The sequence below is a fragment of the Leptinotarsa decemlineata genome, unplaced genomic scaffold (genome assembly GCF_025532065.1).
Source record: "Leptinotarsa decemlineata unplaced genomic scaffold, Ldec_3_MD MMD2_tig00000882_RagTag_RagTag, whole genome shotgun sequence".
Lineage (NCBI taxonomy): Eukaryota > Metazoa > Arthropoda > Insecta > Coleoptera > Chrysomelidae > Leptinotarsa > Leptinotarsa decemlineata.
Genome location: NW_027412556.1, coordinates 15,733,383 through 15,752,108, shown reverse-complemented (window position 1 = coordinate 15,752,108; position 18,726 = coordinate 15,733,383). Strand labels below are relative to the sequence as shown.

Below are 18,726 nucleotides of genomic sequence, written 5' to 3'. Positions count from 1 at the left end.
CAACCAACAAGCACCACTCCATAATGCACGCGAACATACAGAAATAAAAAGACAATTAACAGTGATGGTACCACGAAATAGGAAACATAAAAAAAATAATTTGTGATTACCATCTGAAGAGAGTTGATAAATAATTAAATTTAATTGATCTGTTGTTTATTAATTTGTCCAATGAGCAAAAGTTGACATTACTGACTGTCATAGATATAATTTTTATATTTGTATTTGAATTTCCTGATATTGAATCTCTTCAATTGCTTGGGCAATGATTTATAGAGTTTTACAGCACCAAAAAGAAATTATCTCTGAAACTGTGCAGTGCGATGTTGTGGCATAGTCAATTTGTTTTTATGTCTAGTTTCTTGAGTAAATGTATTCACGCAGAATTAGTTTTTGTATTAAAAGGTGAGAATGGGGAAGGGTAATCAATTTATGAACAAAACAACCCAAATGATGAATCATACGGTTTTTCGTATTGAGTCAGCGGGAGTTTTTAAAGGCTTCAGAAATTGAATCATACTTACGAAGTCCATAAATTAGGTGGCAACAAGAATTTTGCACTTTTTGTATTCTTTTTTTATATGATACATATAAGTATGGCCCATATATGAAGTAACAATAGCTGAAATGGCTTAGCACCAAACTATCACAGAACATTCTTTATAGAGGTTGGCTTAAAATAAAACGATTACAGTATAACAGTTTCAATGACATATAAGCTTTTTTCACGGTTTGGTGTTGGGAAAAACTCCAGTAATATTCAATTCACTATAAGGAATAACTGGTTAAATGATGGATTATTATCAAAAGTTGATCCTCAATGATATATTTTCATTATTCATAACTAGAAACCAACTAACAAAATTCAACTGATAACTCTGTTCTTGAAAAAAAAATATAATATTATAAAAATCACAATTCATCTTTTTCATCACAACCCTTCAGAGACGCTACCAACAATAAACATCAACAACGAAATGGTAAGAAGCAGACAATCAGTAAAATACTTGGGAGTTAACATTGACCACAAAATCAACTTGAACAGCCATACAAAAATGAATTAAAAGAAATGCATCAACAGAGGAAAACACTTTTGGAGTGTGACATTTAAAAAAAGAGGAATCAACAATAAAACTGCAGCTAAAATATATAAAATGATATGTCGTCCACTTCTCGAATATGCACATGTAATTTATTCAAGTTGTCATAATCCTGCTTTGAAAAATCTCCAAACAGCTGAAACATCTACGCTAAGTAGTACTTCCAAAATGCGTCACCCTCAGAACATACTACACAATCCCTCAAACGCACTGCTTTATAGAACTACAAAAGAGAAACCTATTAAGGAGAGACTATCAGACCTAGGAAACCTCTTTGCCAAAAATGAAACTAATTTGGAGACCCTACAAGCATTATGTTGTAGGGAAAGAGCTGGACAACCATCCAAATTCAAATACCCGGAAAAAACTATTTGGGAAAACATCAAATCACTGTCATAATTTTTTTTGTCAGAAATATAATGTATTATGTATCTATACTAAAACCAATAATGACTGAGAGTAGAAGTAAGCCCAGTTGACAGCAAATCGGGGGCGTGCTTATTAATTTTTGAGAGGGTTAAGAATGAAAGAAAAATTCTTAGTACAATTAGTTAAAATATTCATACACATTTTTTATTTATTTCATTAAAACTTTGCAATATTGTAATTTACCTAATCGTTGTAGTCATTAGGTGGGCCTTATGAAAACGGAGTAATAATCGTGGTAATTATAGTAGGTACCAAATAAATTAACAATATTAATAAAAAACACAATATATATATATATATATATATATATATATATATATATATATATATATATATATATATATATATATAAAATCGAGAAAGGTTAATGCAGTCAAGCTGCTAGAAAATAATTCCATGAAAATCAAAAGATAAATAGAAATACTTTTTGATCATTCCCATATTGATTTCAATTTAAGAGCCACCGGTATACAGCTGTTTCAGCCTATTGGGCATCGTCAGTACCGGGCAGGCGGACCTCGATTGAAGACAAAATGAGAATATATATATATAACTTTTTTTCACTATTGGGTTGCAGCAATTGATAAGTGAACTCTTTATAACTATTCTCAAGCTTTCGAGTAACTTAAACTCATCGTCAGAAAATGCAAATTACAAATTTTTGATAATAGAATATAATATAAATGTAAATGTACAAATTTTCGTCTAATCTTCAACCTCAGATTCGTCACTGTTGCTACCGCTATCATCAAAGTGAATTATGATTGGTTCAATATTGTGTTCAATACGGTTGTCCACGTCCCACATTTTTTGCTCTTCTTTTAAAACATGCTGCATGCATTTCTTCCAGTCTTTTGCAGAAACAGTTCGAATAGCTTCTTGTAAGTGATGTTGCACATCCACTAATTTAAATGTTCTGTTTTCTCGTGCCACATATCCTTTTACTTGCGCCCAGATCAATTCTATTGGGTTTAATTCGCAGTGGTATGGTGGTAACCTTAAAACTGTAATTCCACGACTTAACGCCATTTCATTCACTGCGAATTTTTTGTATTTGTCTGTGTGTAATTTTGTTAGCTGAAGTAGTTCTGCCTTTAAACTATCTTTGTTATATTGGATGTTCTTATTAATTAACCATTCTTGAATTGCTGCTTTTTTCCATGATTGTTTCGGTAATGGTTCTAAATGTCGACTATCGTATGGGGCATTGTCCATGACGATGACAGACCCAGGTTCCACAAGTTGAATGATGCCTTCAAACCATTTTACAGACACCTCCGCATTCATCTCTTCATGATAGTCGCCTGTTTTCTTAGATTTAAATATTAATTCACCATTTGGTAAAAATCCACTGTCGCTTCTTATATGCGTAACTATCAGACGACTACCTTTTTCAGATGGCTGTTTTAACCCAACTGACAAACCTTCATTAAAGGCTTGTCGTGCACTTGTTATATTACCATCCTGCCATACTTTTTGTATGTCCTTGGTTAACCCATGTCTCGTCCATGAAGTACAATTTTTTTTTGAGCTACCGAAATTCGTCAATTTTTCTTAGATAGTTTCTTCTCCATGCTATTATTTCTTGATGTTCAATGAGAATGCTTTTCCTGTCAACTTTTCCGTACGTAAATTTCATTTCGTGTACAAGTTTCCTAAAAGTTTCTTTACCCATTTTTGGGACCAATTCATGATCGCTAAGTGCCTCCAGAACTGTTTGTAGTGTGGGCAGCTCATTTCTGAAAAAGAAACTGTGAATAGTTCTGCGTATACTGGTTTTGGCTTCTTCATCAACTGTGATTTTTTTTCGTCCGCTACTAGTTTTTGGCGTTTGTACGTCCCCATGAATTTCTGCTTCTCTTAGTATTTTGTAAATCGCTGATTTTGGTACACCGGTATAATCAGAGCACATATCAACTAATTTATCTTTTGTAATTGTGGAACTTGATGATGTAGAAATGCCCGGTTGGTTATTCGGAGGTACACACGTACAATTACAGCACATATGCACAAAGTCTTCTTTTGGTGGCTGATGATCTCTTTCAAGACAGTGAAATACTCGCAGTACAATTTGATTTTCTCTTACTGATCGAGACTCCGACCGTTTTACCTTTTTCGACGTGGAAGGCCCGACCATGTCTCCCATTTTTTGAGTAGTTTGAGAAGAAATATAATTATGTAACGCTTAAACACTTATTAGCACTATTATTTTCACCAATTGTTATCACAACACGTCGATTGCTGACTAACTTAACTGTAAAACGTACAATTCACGCTGTATAATTCACAAACCAATGATACGCTCATGGCTGCAAGTACATTAGTGAGGACTGCAACGATGAGATGGAAGTTACGGTAAAGTGACAAAGACAGAAATATCGTTGCGTACAGCGTTGCCACTAGTTGTAATAAATATCTAACACTATACAGAAAATAATGAATTTTAACTGATCAGTAATCAGGAAATGTATAAGTATTACTCATTACAAGCTCATTACTGATTTTTGTCATAAATAATACCTTTTAATCGTACTAGTATTGTGTATTATCTATAATTTGCCACAACCTACAACTCTACTGCTTACTATATTTTGATTATGCTATAAACTGGTAACGTAAAATTTAGATATGAAAACGCGCTTTACTCTCAATCATTATTGGTTTTACTATATTATGTATATATTTTATGTATCTATTATGTAAGCATATGTAAAAATCACTGCAAATATTTAAAAATTGTACACTGGCTGAAGGACTTCGGTCTATGGCCCTTTGGTATTCACCAATAAATGACATTTATTATTATTATTTATAATATTGTAACCATAACAGCAATATATTCTTTATGAGTTAAATATTAAAAGAAAAATGAGTTAAATAGACAATTGCTTGTAGTAAAAGATAGAAAACACAAAATTCCTTAATTTGCAGATACGCTTTAGAAGAAGCTCAATACGGCTATGATAAGTGGAAAAAATGGGACGTTTTACACTTGGTGAGGTGTCTGATAAAGTGCGGCGCAAGGCAGTCGATAAACCACGTCGGGAATTCAGCCATAGCTTGTGTCTTGAGACACATTCGAGATTGGGAAGTATGTTATGAATTACTCAACATGTTGGTAAATGAAGGTGGTGAGTGTCAATACTCTCTCAAAGTTGTTGAAAATTGTTGTGCTGTATGAAGTTACAACATCAAATTTTTCTTTTTCAGGAGATCCAAACGTGGTTGGAAGAGATGGCTCCGTACCGTTGATGGTTTGTTTGGTACCGCTGATCAATAAAGATCCTCTGCACCACTTCACACATTCCATGAAAGTAAGTGCAATCCTTGTTCAAAAACTGTAGCAGTATTTTTGTAATCATATTATACCACATATTGTTATGTGTTCGTATTAAATATTGTAAAAATAATAATAATTATAATAATTTTATTAACCACTATCGGTACATAATGTACATATGGTAAGTCAATAATTGTAATATATGTTATATACATATTAAGAATAAAAATAATAGTTAGTCATACTTGAATAACAAATTGAAGAATAAAGATGAAATATAAATATAAAAACATAAAACACGGCACCTAATATATAAATGTTACAATTTAAAAACAAAGACATATATAATATTACATTGGGAATTATTCCCAGGAATTATCACTCCAATAGTCTTTTAAACTATAAAAACATGTTTTTATTAAGAATAGTTTCGTATTATTCTTAAAGATTTTATATGATTTTGACTCCTTGATTGAATCAGGTGATTTATTGTAAAGTGAGATAGCATTGTATATTGGAGAATTTTTAAATTTATTTGATTTGTGCGAGGGTATCCTTGACATACCACCATGACGTGTATGATAATTATGAGTAGAAGCATTCGTTTCAAAAGATGCAAGATTATTTCTTACATAAGTCACACATTTGAATATATATACATATATATATACATATACATATATATATATATATATATATATATATATATATATATATATATAATATATATATATATATATATGCATGGAACTGATAATATATTTTCCCTTACAAAAATAGGTTTGCAGCTATCACGATAATCCATATCAAAAATCAGTCTTATAATGCGCTTTTGGGCAACAAACATTCTATTAAGATCTCTACCACGTCCCCATGACATTATATTCAAGGAAATATGCGGATATGCCTTTGCAAAATATATACTTAAAAGATTTTTTTTATCTACAAGCAATTTCATCTGCTCAATCGTGAAGAATGCTGCATTAAGTTTCTTGGGATCCCCATTAATATATAGATCCCAATTTAAAGATTCTAACATGGTTCCTAGAAATTTAACATCATGTGACATCGCTATTCCATCAGTAATATCAACTCCATCTGGAATGTTGTTTTTTCTGTTATGAAATTTCATCAAAACAGATTTGGAGGTATTTAATATCAAGTGATTGCATTCACACCATGACGTAAATCTATCAATAACCTCATTGACCCTTGTTAATACATCTTCCAGTGTAGACCCAGCGATTGTCATTGTGGTATCATCTGCAAACATAGTTATGTGTCTATTGTTAACATATTATATTATATAAAACCATTATAATTGATAATGGGATCAAACCCGAAACCTGTCGTAAAATGAAATTTTCCAGTGGTATTTAGACAAAAGTGTTTTTATTCATTTCATTTACTTGATATTGGGATCAAACCCCAAACCGGTCGTAAAATAAAATTTTCCAGTGGTATTTAGACAAAAGTGTTTTTATTCGTTTCATTTGAGTGTCAAATGCCATTGACAAATCAAAAAAAAATACTAATTACAAAACTATTGGCATCAAAACTTCGGAGTATATGTTATTGAGATAATCATAGGCAGCGAATTCTATGGAACGATCTTTCCTAAATCCATGTTGATTATTACATAGTATATTATATGACTCTAAATAATTCACTATTCTAGTAGCCAGCACTTTTTCATACAATTTCAAAAGAGAACAAAGTAATGAAATTTATCGATAGTTATTCAGGTCATTTCTGTTTCCTTTTTTAAAAAGAGGAATGACTAAGGCTGATCCACTCGAATTTTTATTATTCATTAATCTCAATGTAGCATTAATTTCAGCTTCAGTAATCGGTCCATTCTCAAATGAGTGTACAATATTAACATTCGTATTGGTTGTACAAAGAATCAGAATCAGAATATGCTTTATTGTCGAAAGAATACAATTCTTGTTGACAAAGTCAGTTGTCGTACATGGATGTATGTTAAAATATAGTTAAAATAACACTTACAGATGTATAAACACAAATAAACACAGGATCTGATCGAATTAGAGTAAATAATGGTACATATAGGATATACACCCATCCATACATACATATTCACATAATTGAGCCTCAGCAATGACAGATATGGATAATGAGTTCATTCAGATAATTTGGCTATAAAAATTCATCCAAGCTATAGAAGGGATGATCAAGTAATGTTAGATTTTGGCCTAAGTGTGTGGAAATAGCCGTTTTAGTAGAATTTGCAAAATGATGGACAAATAGGTCTGCTACAGCAGAAGGGTGTTTAACCACAACTGATTCATGATGGAGAGTGATAACATTATCAGCATAACACTTTCTTTTTGTTCCCAGCTCGTTGTTTACTATATTCCACATTTCTTTAGTTTTGTTACTGGCATTGTCAATTTTAATGGAAAAGTAACTAATCTTTTTTTGCTTAACGTTATTCTTGTGTTGTTTCAGCCTAGATTTGTATACAGCCATATTACTAGGGTCAACTTAGGGCCAAATTAGATGGAACATATCTTTTTGATATTTTCCTTCCTGGGCAACATCGTCAGAAATCCAGTTATTATTAATGCTCTTGTTTACAACAGTTTTTCTTTTAGGACATGAGACATCAAAACACCAAGAGAGGGACTCTAAGAAAAAAGAGAATCCATCATGAATAGTCATATAATATGCAATAATCTTCAGAAAATATTTGTTTGATTTTATATTTATGAACAGTGAATATTACTGGAGTTTTTTCCTAACACCAAACTGTTATTTTAACACCTCGACACGTGTTTCGATCACCAAGTGATCATCTTCAACAGGAGTTTGATCTTCCTCTTGTAGATGATCACTTGGTGATCGAAACACGTATCGAGGTGTTAAAATAACGTGTTGGTGTTGGGAAAAAACTCCAGTAATATTAATTACTACACCAAAGAGTGCATCATGAATTATGAACAGTATTTTTTTATTCATCTATTTCCAATAATTGGTATTATTTCATTATAACAAACGATTTATGTCTATTTGCTCAATACTACATATTAGGTACTCTTTATTTTCACAGGTCTTCTACCTGAACTGCATCAAAATTCTGCTGAAGCAAGGAGCCAATCCGAACTGCAGTTATAGGGCGAACCTGACCCCTCTCCATGTGTTGGTCTTTACCGTATCAGAGAACATCACCCTGACCTGCGATGCTCAGAAAGAACTCAACTTTGAGTTCATCAAGAACCTGCTGATCGTCCTGCTCACCCACGGATTAGACCCGAACGAGAGGGTCAGCAGGCGAACGAGTCACATCCTGCAGTCGTGCATGGATATGATTCAGAATGTGCGTGATTGCAAAGACATCGACTACGTCTATGATCTGACACTGACGCTAATTCAGTATGGTGCCAATCCCGATCTGTCGCTGAACATGTCTGAGGCGATAAAGAATCACCCGCTTCACTCTCAGAGCATCTGGAAGAAGAAGAACTACATCCTCTACTACTACGTCATGCTTATATCCAGGAAGGAGAACCTGATAACTGACCCAAACTTGTGCTTTTCCAAGATCATCATGCTGTTCTATTGCGTGATGCAGCACAAGCCGCTCTTCGAGTGCCTCAAGATCTTGCATACTCAGCAGCTGAGCCTGGTCCCTGGCAAAATGACCGAGCCGCTGACGTTCATCATTAGGGACCTGTACAAGAGGCCTCGCACACTCAAGCAGATGTGTCGTGTTCGGATTCACAACTGTCTCGGAAGGAAGCCCGGGCTTTTCATCAATAAGCTGAATTTGCCCAATCAGTTGAAGGATTACTTGTTGAATTTCCAGGCGTAAAAGGTAGGTGTCGGTAGGTTTGAGGTGCATAACAGCTGGACTATGGATATGGTCGTTAGTAACAGGTTTAGAAGGATAATTCCTCTTGAGCTGGCCAGTTTCCGCAACAAAGGATGCCAACTCCTTCAAATGAAGAAGAATTGCTTCAACTGGTTAGATACCTAATTTAAACAGGCCCAGTACTGTAAAATTTTTTGATCTGTGGTATTTATCTCGTACTAGTATTTATATGGTTTTACCGGTGATTATTAACTGGCTAGTTTCTCTAAGAGACTCGGCCTTCTGTTGAAAAAGAAGAATACTACATAAATTGCCAACTTTGACATGCCATGAAAAATTTCTGCCTCTCAAAATTTCACTCCTACAAGTTAATTATTTTGTGTTTTGTAGATTCAAGTCTGTAAAACTATCTCCTATTTCATCTATAGTTGAAATTTAAAACTTACAATGTAGTTTATTGAAATATTCTGGAACCAAAGTTTTACTTTTAGTTTATTTCAAGAGAGGTTGAAAAGTTTTCTCCTAAGTAAGATATTGACTCGGGACAAATTAAAATAATTAAATGTTTAGACATTTTCAGTAATTATACCGTGTAAATCAGTTATAATTCAAAAGAATCTATAATGAATAACAGGATTTGATAGAAAAACAATATGATAATAATAGCATTTATTGTTCAACAGATTGAACAATCTCCTTACAGAGTAATTTCAGAATAACAAAAGTTGAAGGAAAAGAAAAAGAATGCTACTACAAAAATAGATACAAGTACAGTGGTAGAAAAAAACAAGTAAAATATTACAGATTTTGCATCACATGTTTAATATGTTTTGAGCTGTCCCAGAATAAATCATGAGAGTTAAAAAAAAAATTTAAATGATGTTTTGAAACATGGATTGGAATGATAGCTATTATAAAAAATGAACTGTTATCTACCTGAAACATATGATTTGAATAACTGAATAATACCTGTGGATAAACCAAAAAATTCAGCCTCTCCAACAAAATTCCATGATATATCCTTCCAAAAGCCTTTGAGGAATTAACATAGATTACATCTATCTGGCCTCCCAAGTCAAGACTATTGGATGTTAGATGATAACTTTGAAAAATTTGACAAAACAGAGATAGGATAATAATTATCTATGAGATTCATCATCATACTCAAAAACGGAAACAATTTTAGCTTGTTTTCAAATTGAAAAAAATTGTTAAAGGCATAGGCGGAAGACCAGTAACAACAAAGAACAGGGTTGTTACAATTATTATTGGCCACACTATCGATCAACATATGCGGATTTTTCATTTTAAGGTGACTTCACCCACAAAACTTTCGTTAATAAAAAAGTTGAAGTGTGGTTGGTGTATGTGCAATTTCTTTATCAAGTCCAGGCCAATTTTGTCTAAGCACAAAACTTGAATTCATCACTGAATTATCGAAATTTTAGTAGAAAAATTAAATATCGAGTGGAAACCCTGTTTAGAAGTATTTTTGCTGGGTTTGTTAGTGTTCTTTGTAATTGGTGGCTCAAAATAAAGAAAAATGTTTAATATTTTGGCAAATATGTTAACTATATTGGCAAACACAATTACTTTTTGAAAGTATAAAAAAGTCGAAAGTACAATATTATTTATTTATTCAGAGACAGAATGTCTAATTTCTTATAATCAACAACACAATATATCATTTAAATCGTGATAACGTTGAAGTTATAGTTACATATACATTTTATGTATGCCAAGAAGAAAATGATTTTTTTGTATCTGATTTGAAAGTACTTAACGTTCTTTCGAATGTTTCACATGATAGGTCTTGGAGAATTTATTGAATAATCAACGAATTGTATTGATTAAGTCATTGGATTCGTTGTGGAAACCTATTATTCAAAGACATAGCCGGGATGGAGGTACGTAAAACTGAATTTGCACTAATGAGTGTAGACTAATATGGGAATGTAGGTTTTCCTAGCTGGCGTCAATGTTCTGGTTGGTTTCCAGGGTTTGCCGTGGTCCTCTTTGGTTATAAGAGGTTTCAGTTGAAACGTTTGGATATTATAACCAAAGAAGACTACGGCAAAATCTGGAAACAAACCAGAATATAGACTATCTATCTGACCTTTCAAAATCTTAAATGAAGTAAGCATATGGTTTGAAATTATTTTATATTCAAGTTTATCAACAACTAATTTCATTTTAAATCGATTATAAATAATTAATAAATTGTAGGGGATTCCATACAACTAATGCGTATTCCAGCCAACTTCGAACAAGAACAAAGAATGAATATTTTTAGACACCTTTATTGGTGAACTCGAATGTTGAACACTTGAGATAGCCAAATAGTTTACTGGATTTCTTGAATATGTTGAAAATATATTGATTGATTTTGAAATTACTTTGAAAGAGAGTGCTGAGATCGTTTATTTGGAAAATTCTCTCCAGAACTTAACCCTGCATGAAATAATTGAAGCATGTCCTGATCTGCTTCTATTGAAAGACATATCTTTGCATTTAGAGAGATAGAATAATAGTTTTTTTTTTCGGCCCAGGAAGAATCCAGTAAATATTGTTTAGAAGTTCCAGGTAATCATTCACATTAGATATTTTTTAAAACATTTTTGAAATCATCTGAATTTAGCAGACATTCTGAAGATACCTCATGCGGAAGGTTGTCAGTTAAAATAAAAATAATATATCATGATTCATCTTATCAAAGACCCATTCCAGCTAGATATAGATTTGAACAAAAAATGTGGAGTTCTTTCATTAGGCCTGTGGACCATAAAATTCTTCTGCAAATAATGCATTATTCAGGTATCCGATATCCAAGGTTCAGTTTATAATTGATTTCAAAATTATTTATTGAATAGGTAGCAATGTGTCTATATAGGCGGCATAGTTAGTCCCAAAAATATAAAGTGTGAGGTGGAAGGATCAATACTTGTACCTGTTTTGTTTTTTATATATTTCAATTCTTTGGCTACAGTAAATTTATTTAGTGAATTACAAATGTTTGCTGATGACACCACTTTAATTTACAATGGAAATAATTGAATAGAACTGGCAGATACTTGATGAAAATCCATATTAAAAAACTAATCAATAAAAGGATTTTACAAAAACTGCGTCACGGATATAATCCAATGCCGTTCGTGATACTAGCCAGTGGAGTGATTATTTTCTGATAGGCGTCAGTCCATTCAACTTACTGTGTAGGTATATCCGAGACTGGCTTGAACATTTAAAGTTCATTTCTCTAGATATGTAGAAAATTTATTGTTCTGACACTGGTCACTGTTCTTTTTTATGTATATATGATGAAAATACACCACAAACCCGAAGAATCATTTCAACATATTCCTGTTCGTGAAAACCTTCGATCTAACAACAGTAATACAAAATTTGTATTCTATTTCAGGAAACCAGTCAAATATCCAATGTGTTATAAAAAAAATTTTCAAATAAACAATTGAAAAAGCCTCTAGCCAGGGGCAAAACGTCTTAACTTTTCCATTTTCCAAGAGAATCCAAAACCCAAGAACAACGAAACAAATATATATATATATATATATATATATATATATATATATATATATATATATATATATATATATATATATATATATATATATATATAAACGAAATAAATAGGAAAAAGTATTGTGACCTTCAGATTTCGTTATGTTCTATCTGAACCAAGTCATATAATTGAGAGGCAGTAATTTTTCATGTGGTTTCAAAATCGGCAATTTGAGCTCAAAAATGGTTTATATCTATTTCGACCTAGAGCTATTCCAAAAGAAAGAGTGGATCGTTTAAAAAAAAGATAATGATTGTTGATTTGAGGCTTTCATTAAGCGCATAACGTGATGATAGTTGTTTGTTATTGATATGAGTTTCAGTTATGTCTTATCAATTTCTTGAAAAATTGAAGTGATAAATTTTATATTGGCGAAACCGCAAACCTCTAAGGAAAATTCGTGAATAATAGAAAAGTAGTGAAGCAATACCAGTGATTGATTAATGTATGCAGAAAACTGTTATACAAACTAATAATATGGAAAGATTGTAGGTGATAGAATATTTTATACCTTTCTTGAAAAAGAATACAGTATTTGTATTCGCTTTTAAAAAAGGCAAGAAAGTGAATCAGTGACATGTGATTTAGATGTGATAGAGTTTTTTTTAGTTAGGGTATTTAGGAAATTGATAATTTTAAAATTGAATTGTTTCCCTAAATCTGTTGAAAAAATTATTTCAAGTACACCGGTCGGAACAGGTTTGCATTAATATTATTCAAAATAATGAAAATTTGCAGCTTAGTATAATAAAAAAATGGATCAAAATGTTTGATCCGTTTCCAAAAAGATGTAAAAATGAGGATATATAATAGAATCAAGATAATTCATATTTTAATTCACTGAAGGAGTTATGATAATCATTTGAAATATATAGATATGTATTGGTGCTATTTTTAGTCTATTCTGTAAAAAATATATTCTTTGAACATCATAGATATTGAAGTTTTTGAGAAACTGATATGAAAAAAAATATAACAAAATTTTTCACATAAGTATAAAGATTTATAATACAAGTTTTATTTTCAAATTGTGAAAGGTTAAAATGTGCAAAATGAGTAATTGATAGAGAAAAAAGACTGTTTTGAATTTCGAATTTAAAAAAAAAACAATAATATGTGGTATGAGTACTTTGAATATTGAAATATTCAGGAGAAGAATAATATTTTAGAGAGTTAAGAGTATTATTTTGGAATGAGAATGGGATTTTTCAAAAATATGGATAATAAGCAATTCAGAGGAAGCGAAAAGAAATTTCATAAAATATCAACCTTTCAAGTATAAACTTCAATTCCATGAATATTTGTAGAACAATAAAATTGTTGAATTCAATCAATGAATTTAGAATAAATAATCTATTCGTTTTCACGTTTTTGAACTCCGCTGTGAAGATTCGTTTAAAATGCATTTTTTATCATTTACTAGAAATTTTATCCCAACAGTGTACTCCTAGTAGAGAAATATCTGAAAAAAATTGTGAGTACTGAGAATGAGTATTTTATATTTGAACCGTGATTGATTTCACCCGATATCATTGAACCCTTTTCGTGAAAGTAATTTTTTTTTCAGTTTATTTTTGTCAAGTTTCTTTCATATGTAATGAATAATTTCTCGAATTTTCCCAGGTTGTTACTGTTTTCATCGTTAAGATTTTTGAAATTTAATCCAATAAATATAATATGCCAAATATAATATATACGTGAATTTTTGAAAGTGTATAGTCTATTTTTCGTTGAAAAAAAATTGTGATCATTGTTGAGAGTTTTGTCAAAAATGTTTGATTAAAGAAATATTTATTAGTTTTCGTTTTTCATTCAGATTTCTGACAATGTTTTTCCACAGGTAATTATTATTGCATTAATTTGACACACCATGTATAATTTATGTCTTTCAACAACGAAACCATGACACTTTCAATTAAGTCAGTTGCTGTCACGAGACTTTTAGAAACGCCATTTTTCCATTCGAAAATTCCTAAAATGAAGAAAAAAATCAAGCACAGAAAGACCAAAAACATCGCAGAGAAAAATAGCCAAACAGGAAACTACAGATTCTCCGTGAATCCGCTGATAAAGAACGAGTTGCTGCAGCTACTGAAAGAAACGAAAGTTCCCCCAGACCCGGCTGAGGAGGGCTCCACGCCCATGTGGAAGAATTTCGAGCTGCCGCCGGACTTTGTAGTAGGTGTCAGAAAACTGGCGAAGCATATGGGTGTCTATACGAATGTCATTAGCAAATATGATATTTGAAAGTTGGTATTAAATTGTCTTTGAAGTATTACAATTTTTGAGACTTACTTTCTATAATTGAATAAAACTGGCCGATACTTGATGAAAATCCATATTAAAATTAATTAATATAGTTTATTGTATGATTTTCACTATAAAGGGTTTTGCAAATTAATAAGTAACGCTTGATAAAGCTGTTGTATAGCGAACCAAGTGTCACGGTTTTTGTAAAACCCTTTATAGTGAAAATCATAAAATAAACTGTAATAATGAGACCTATTTACTAACTGAAAATTATTGAATGGTGCTGAGAATTTTGTAAATCGACTACGAGATGTCGACTGAGATTGAAAATAATGCGGAACATTTAATAATTTCCTGAATACAAACACATTAATAATTGTTATTTCTAGAAATATTCCTTTTTATCTGCCATATAGCAATTCCAATAACCCGATAAGGTTTGTTAAGTTATTTTTGTTTATAAAAACGACAAAAAAATGTAAGTACGATAATGAACATCATTATTCAGTTAGAATATTCTCATTCAGTTTTTGCTTTTACCAGTAGGAAGGTACCACGTCAACAATCTCTAAAATGGTCAATTCTCATCCATTGGAAGAAAAAAATTGAAGCGATTTTTATTTACGGTACGACGCGTAACTTTCATGAGACAGAGGATTTTCAATGAACGTTTTCCGAATCGTCCTATCTGTAAAAGATATTTGAGGGAATTGTATCCAAATTTACAATTACCGGTAGTGTACATAACAAAAAGCCCCCAGGTCATCCGTCCATTCCGGAAGAACAGCAAGTGCAAATAATTGGTGAGATGGTAGTAAATCCTGAACAGTCTATTTATTCCGTCGCGAATGTTTGTGAGGTGTATCCTTCTACTGTGTGGAGACTTTTGAAGAGGAATAGGTATCATCCATACAAAATTAAAATGGTACACCAATTAACTGAAGATGACCCTGATCGAAGAACAGAATTCTGCGAAATCATGACGGAAACCATAGCAAGGCATCCTACCTATCTCCACAATATTTGTTTCAGTGACGAATGTACTTTTTTTTAAACGGCAATGTTCTCAGACAAAATTGCCGTTATTGGGGTGATGACACCAACCCTCACGTTTTCCGGGAAACAAATACCCAATACCCAGAAAAAAATTAACGTTTGGGCTGGAATATTGGGAAACCATATTGTAGGACCTCTATTTATTGATCAAAATTTAACAGGGGAACTGTATTTGAATATGATGGAAACTACTGTTGACCCTATCACCACTAAAATTGTCGAAGCGAATCCTAATTAATTCGATATGGATATTGTATTCCAACAAGATGGAGAACCACCACATTACTCCAGACAAGCAAGAAACTATTTGGATACTACTTTTCCCGGTTGTTGGATTGGCCGTCGAGGTCCTACAGAATGGCCAGCCCGCTCGCCAGATTTGACACCTTTGGACTTTTTTATGGGGTTATTTGAAGCAGAAGGTGTACGAAACTGAACCTGATTTAATATTGGATATAAGGCAGAGAATAATAAATATTTGTGGAGATATTGTGACGTTACTGTGTTCAAAAATGTTTGGCATGAAATCTCGGATAGGCTGTTCAAGGCAACCATTTCGAGCATCTTCTGAACTGACCTCAAGCTTATTACTTCATATTATGTAGTTGAATGTCAATGTATTCAGACAATTATTAAAAGTTCCGTCATTTTGTAGTAGTTGAAGATATTGACATTATATTCCAGGGTTGTGAAACATTTGTCAGGAGCTTCAAAAAGATGTGTCACAAGACCCCCTCTACATTTAATTTTTTTTCCCAGATGGGGCCCAATCGCCATCTTGAAAGTTTCATCGGTTAATTTTACTTCAAAATGAAGTATTCATGCATTAATTTCACTATCCCAAATTACAATTTTTTTAAATTGACCCGTTGAAAAAATAAAAGAGGGAGTTCATAAAAGAAATGCACTGTATATCTCTGCGATTGTGCTTCTGCTATACAGGGCCTTTCACGACGAGCATTCGTTAGGAATATATGCGGAGAACGATTCAAGATCATTAATAAATAGGTTGAATAGCAAAGGGCCACAGTGGAAATCCTGAGGAACACCCGAAGGAACAGGAATTGTGGATGATACACAGCCTCCTATTTTTACTATATGGCTTCTACCAGATAAGAAACTGTGGATCCATTGCAAGATTGGTCCATAAAAACCTAACGAAGACTGTTTGGCGATAAGCAAATCTTGGTTCACCCTATCAAATGCTTTAAAAAAATCTGTATAGATAGAGTTGACCTGTAATCTTTTCTCCAAAGCACCTAATATGCAATTTTCATGAACAAGTAGGTTTGTCACAGTTGATTTATTAGCAACAAATCCATGTTGCTGTGAAGATATTAGACCAGTGTTTCTCAAAGTGTGCGCCGCGGCGCCCTGGGGCACCGTGGAACCTTTACTGGGGAGCCGTGGGCCACGGGTGAGTCTCAAGGTACAATGTTTTACAACATAGATAACTGAGAGTAAAGGTAATACGTCGGTACCTATTAATAAAAATACTCTGATAATATGATAATATCGGTAATTGCAAAATGCAATCCGTTCAGACAGCCACCTACCTACTTTTATTAATTAAATATCTAGTGTAGTCTTTACGTTCGGGGCGCCACGATAACCTTCAAAAAACATAAGGGAGCCGTGAATTCGAAAAGTTTGAGAAACCCTGTATTAGACTTTTGCATTGCCAAGTCATATGCCTGTTTACTAAAAAGTCAAAAAGTTTGGGTATTTCTAACTGGGTGCAAACAGCTCTGTAATTGTTAATATCATCTTTTGCTCCTGATTTATGTATAGGTTTAAGAAAGCTTTGTTTCCAAAAATCTGGGAAAAAACCAGAGCTAAGAGATAAATTAAAAAGTTGAGTAAGAGGAGTTGCTAAAGTATAAATACAATTTTTCAAGAAAATTGATGGAACAGTATCTGGACCAAAGGAAAACTTGGCTGGTATAAAGTTGACTCTTTCAATTACCTCTACAACGCTGATCTCAACATTGCCGAAATTGATACATTTATCAAACGCATAATTGGGCATATGTACATTATCGTGAGAAGTGAACACAGACGAAAAATGATTTGCAAAAAGATTTACAACTCCGTCTAGGGAGTTTTCATATTGGTTCTGTAAGTGCATTTTGCCTGGAAGATCATAATTTTTCCGCTCATCATTGACAAATCTCCAGAATGTTTTTGGATTCGACTTTATATTGTTTTTGATATTAGTGATATAATGTTTATAGCAATTTCCACTGACTTGTTTACATTGATTGCGAACTTCTGAAAAAACTCTGTAATCATCATAATCTCCAAATTGCTTAAACCGTTTGTGAAGTTTTGTTTTCTCTTTTACAAGATGTTTCAATTCTGGACTGAACCAAGCAGGGAATTGTGAAGTTTTGTACAACTTCACAGGAACAAAAAAGTTTATTGTATCATGTTTGCGAAAAAATTGTCAATTGCCGGGTAGTCTGCATTTTTAAAGTCATGGTAGTATTCTCGATAGTGAAGTTTTTTCCTTCACTTGCACAACAACTAATAGCAATGGGTTCGTGATGCATACTACTTGGAAGCAATACGGCATCTGCTTTCGATACCTCCAAATGAATGATATTTGAAAAAACCAAGTCCAAGAGTCTATCTGTACTAGTTCTTACGAAGTTGCTTCGATACATGTGTGAATATCCAAAGGTATTTGCAAGTTGCAAAGCTTCTGGGTGATTGTAATCATTGACCGTAACCCCTAAGTTATCATTTGTCCAATTGATATTAGGTACGTTGTAGTCACCACATATAATGAATTTGCTATTAGGATATGTCATAACCAAAGATTCAATGCAGTCACAGTGGGTATTATATAATAAAATATGCAGGAGGGATATAACAGGAACCAAAAACATAGTTGGAATGTTGAAAGTGTACTTGAACAAACAAATGCTCAACCATGCCGTCTACCGGAAGGTGACAAGATTTCAATCGTTTCCTAGTGGCTATCAATACCCCTCCTCCTCTCAATTTGTCAGTATTCCTAACAGAGTCTCTGTCTTTCTTGAAAATATCATAATCAACCAAATTGAGTTCTGAATTGAGAAAATCTGATGTTAGCCAAGTTTCAACTAATATAATGATGTCATATGAACAAATAGAGACAGACTGCTGAAACTCAATGAATTTAGTTCTCATACCACCTTCATTTTAATAATAA

General features: G+C 32.6%; 1 protein-coding gene across 2 annotated transcripts in view; it reads left to right on the top strand.

Annotated features, from left to right (window-relative positions):
- The window catches only part of LOC111512190 (uncharacterized), a 29,901-nt gene extending 15,396 nt beyond the window's left edge, over nt 1–14,505 (top strand). For both annotated transcript variants that reach the window (XM_074175099.1, XM_074175100.1), the window contains 3 exons: nt 4,461–4,660; nt 4,740–4,843; nt 7,883–14,505. In XM_074175099.1, the coding sequence (XP_074031200.1) occupies nt 4,461–4,660; nt 4,740–4,843; nt 7,883–8,644 (1,066 nt within the window). In that variant the 3' untranslated portion in view covers nt 8,645–14,505. The remainder of the gene's footprint in view (nt 1–4,460; nt 4,661–4,739; nt 4,844–7,882) is intronic.
- The last annotated feature ends 4,221 nt before the right edge of the window (nt 14,506–18,726 follow it).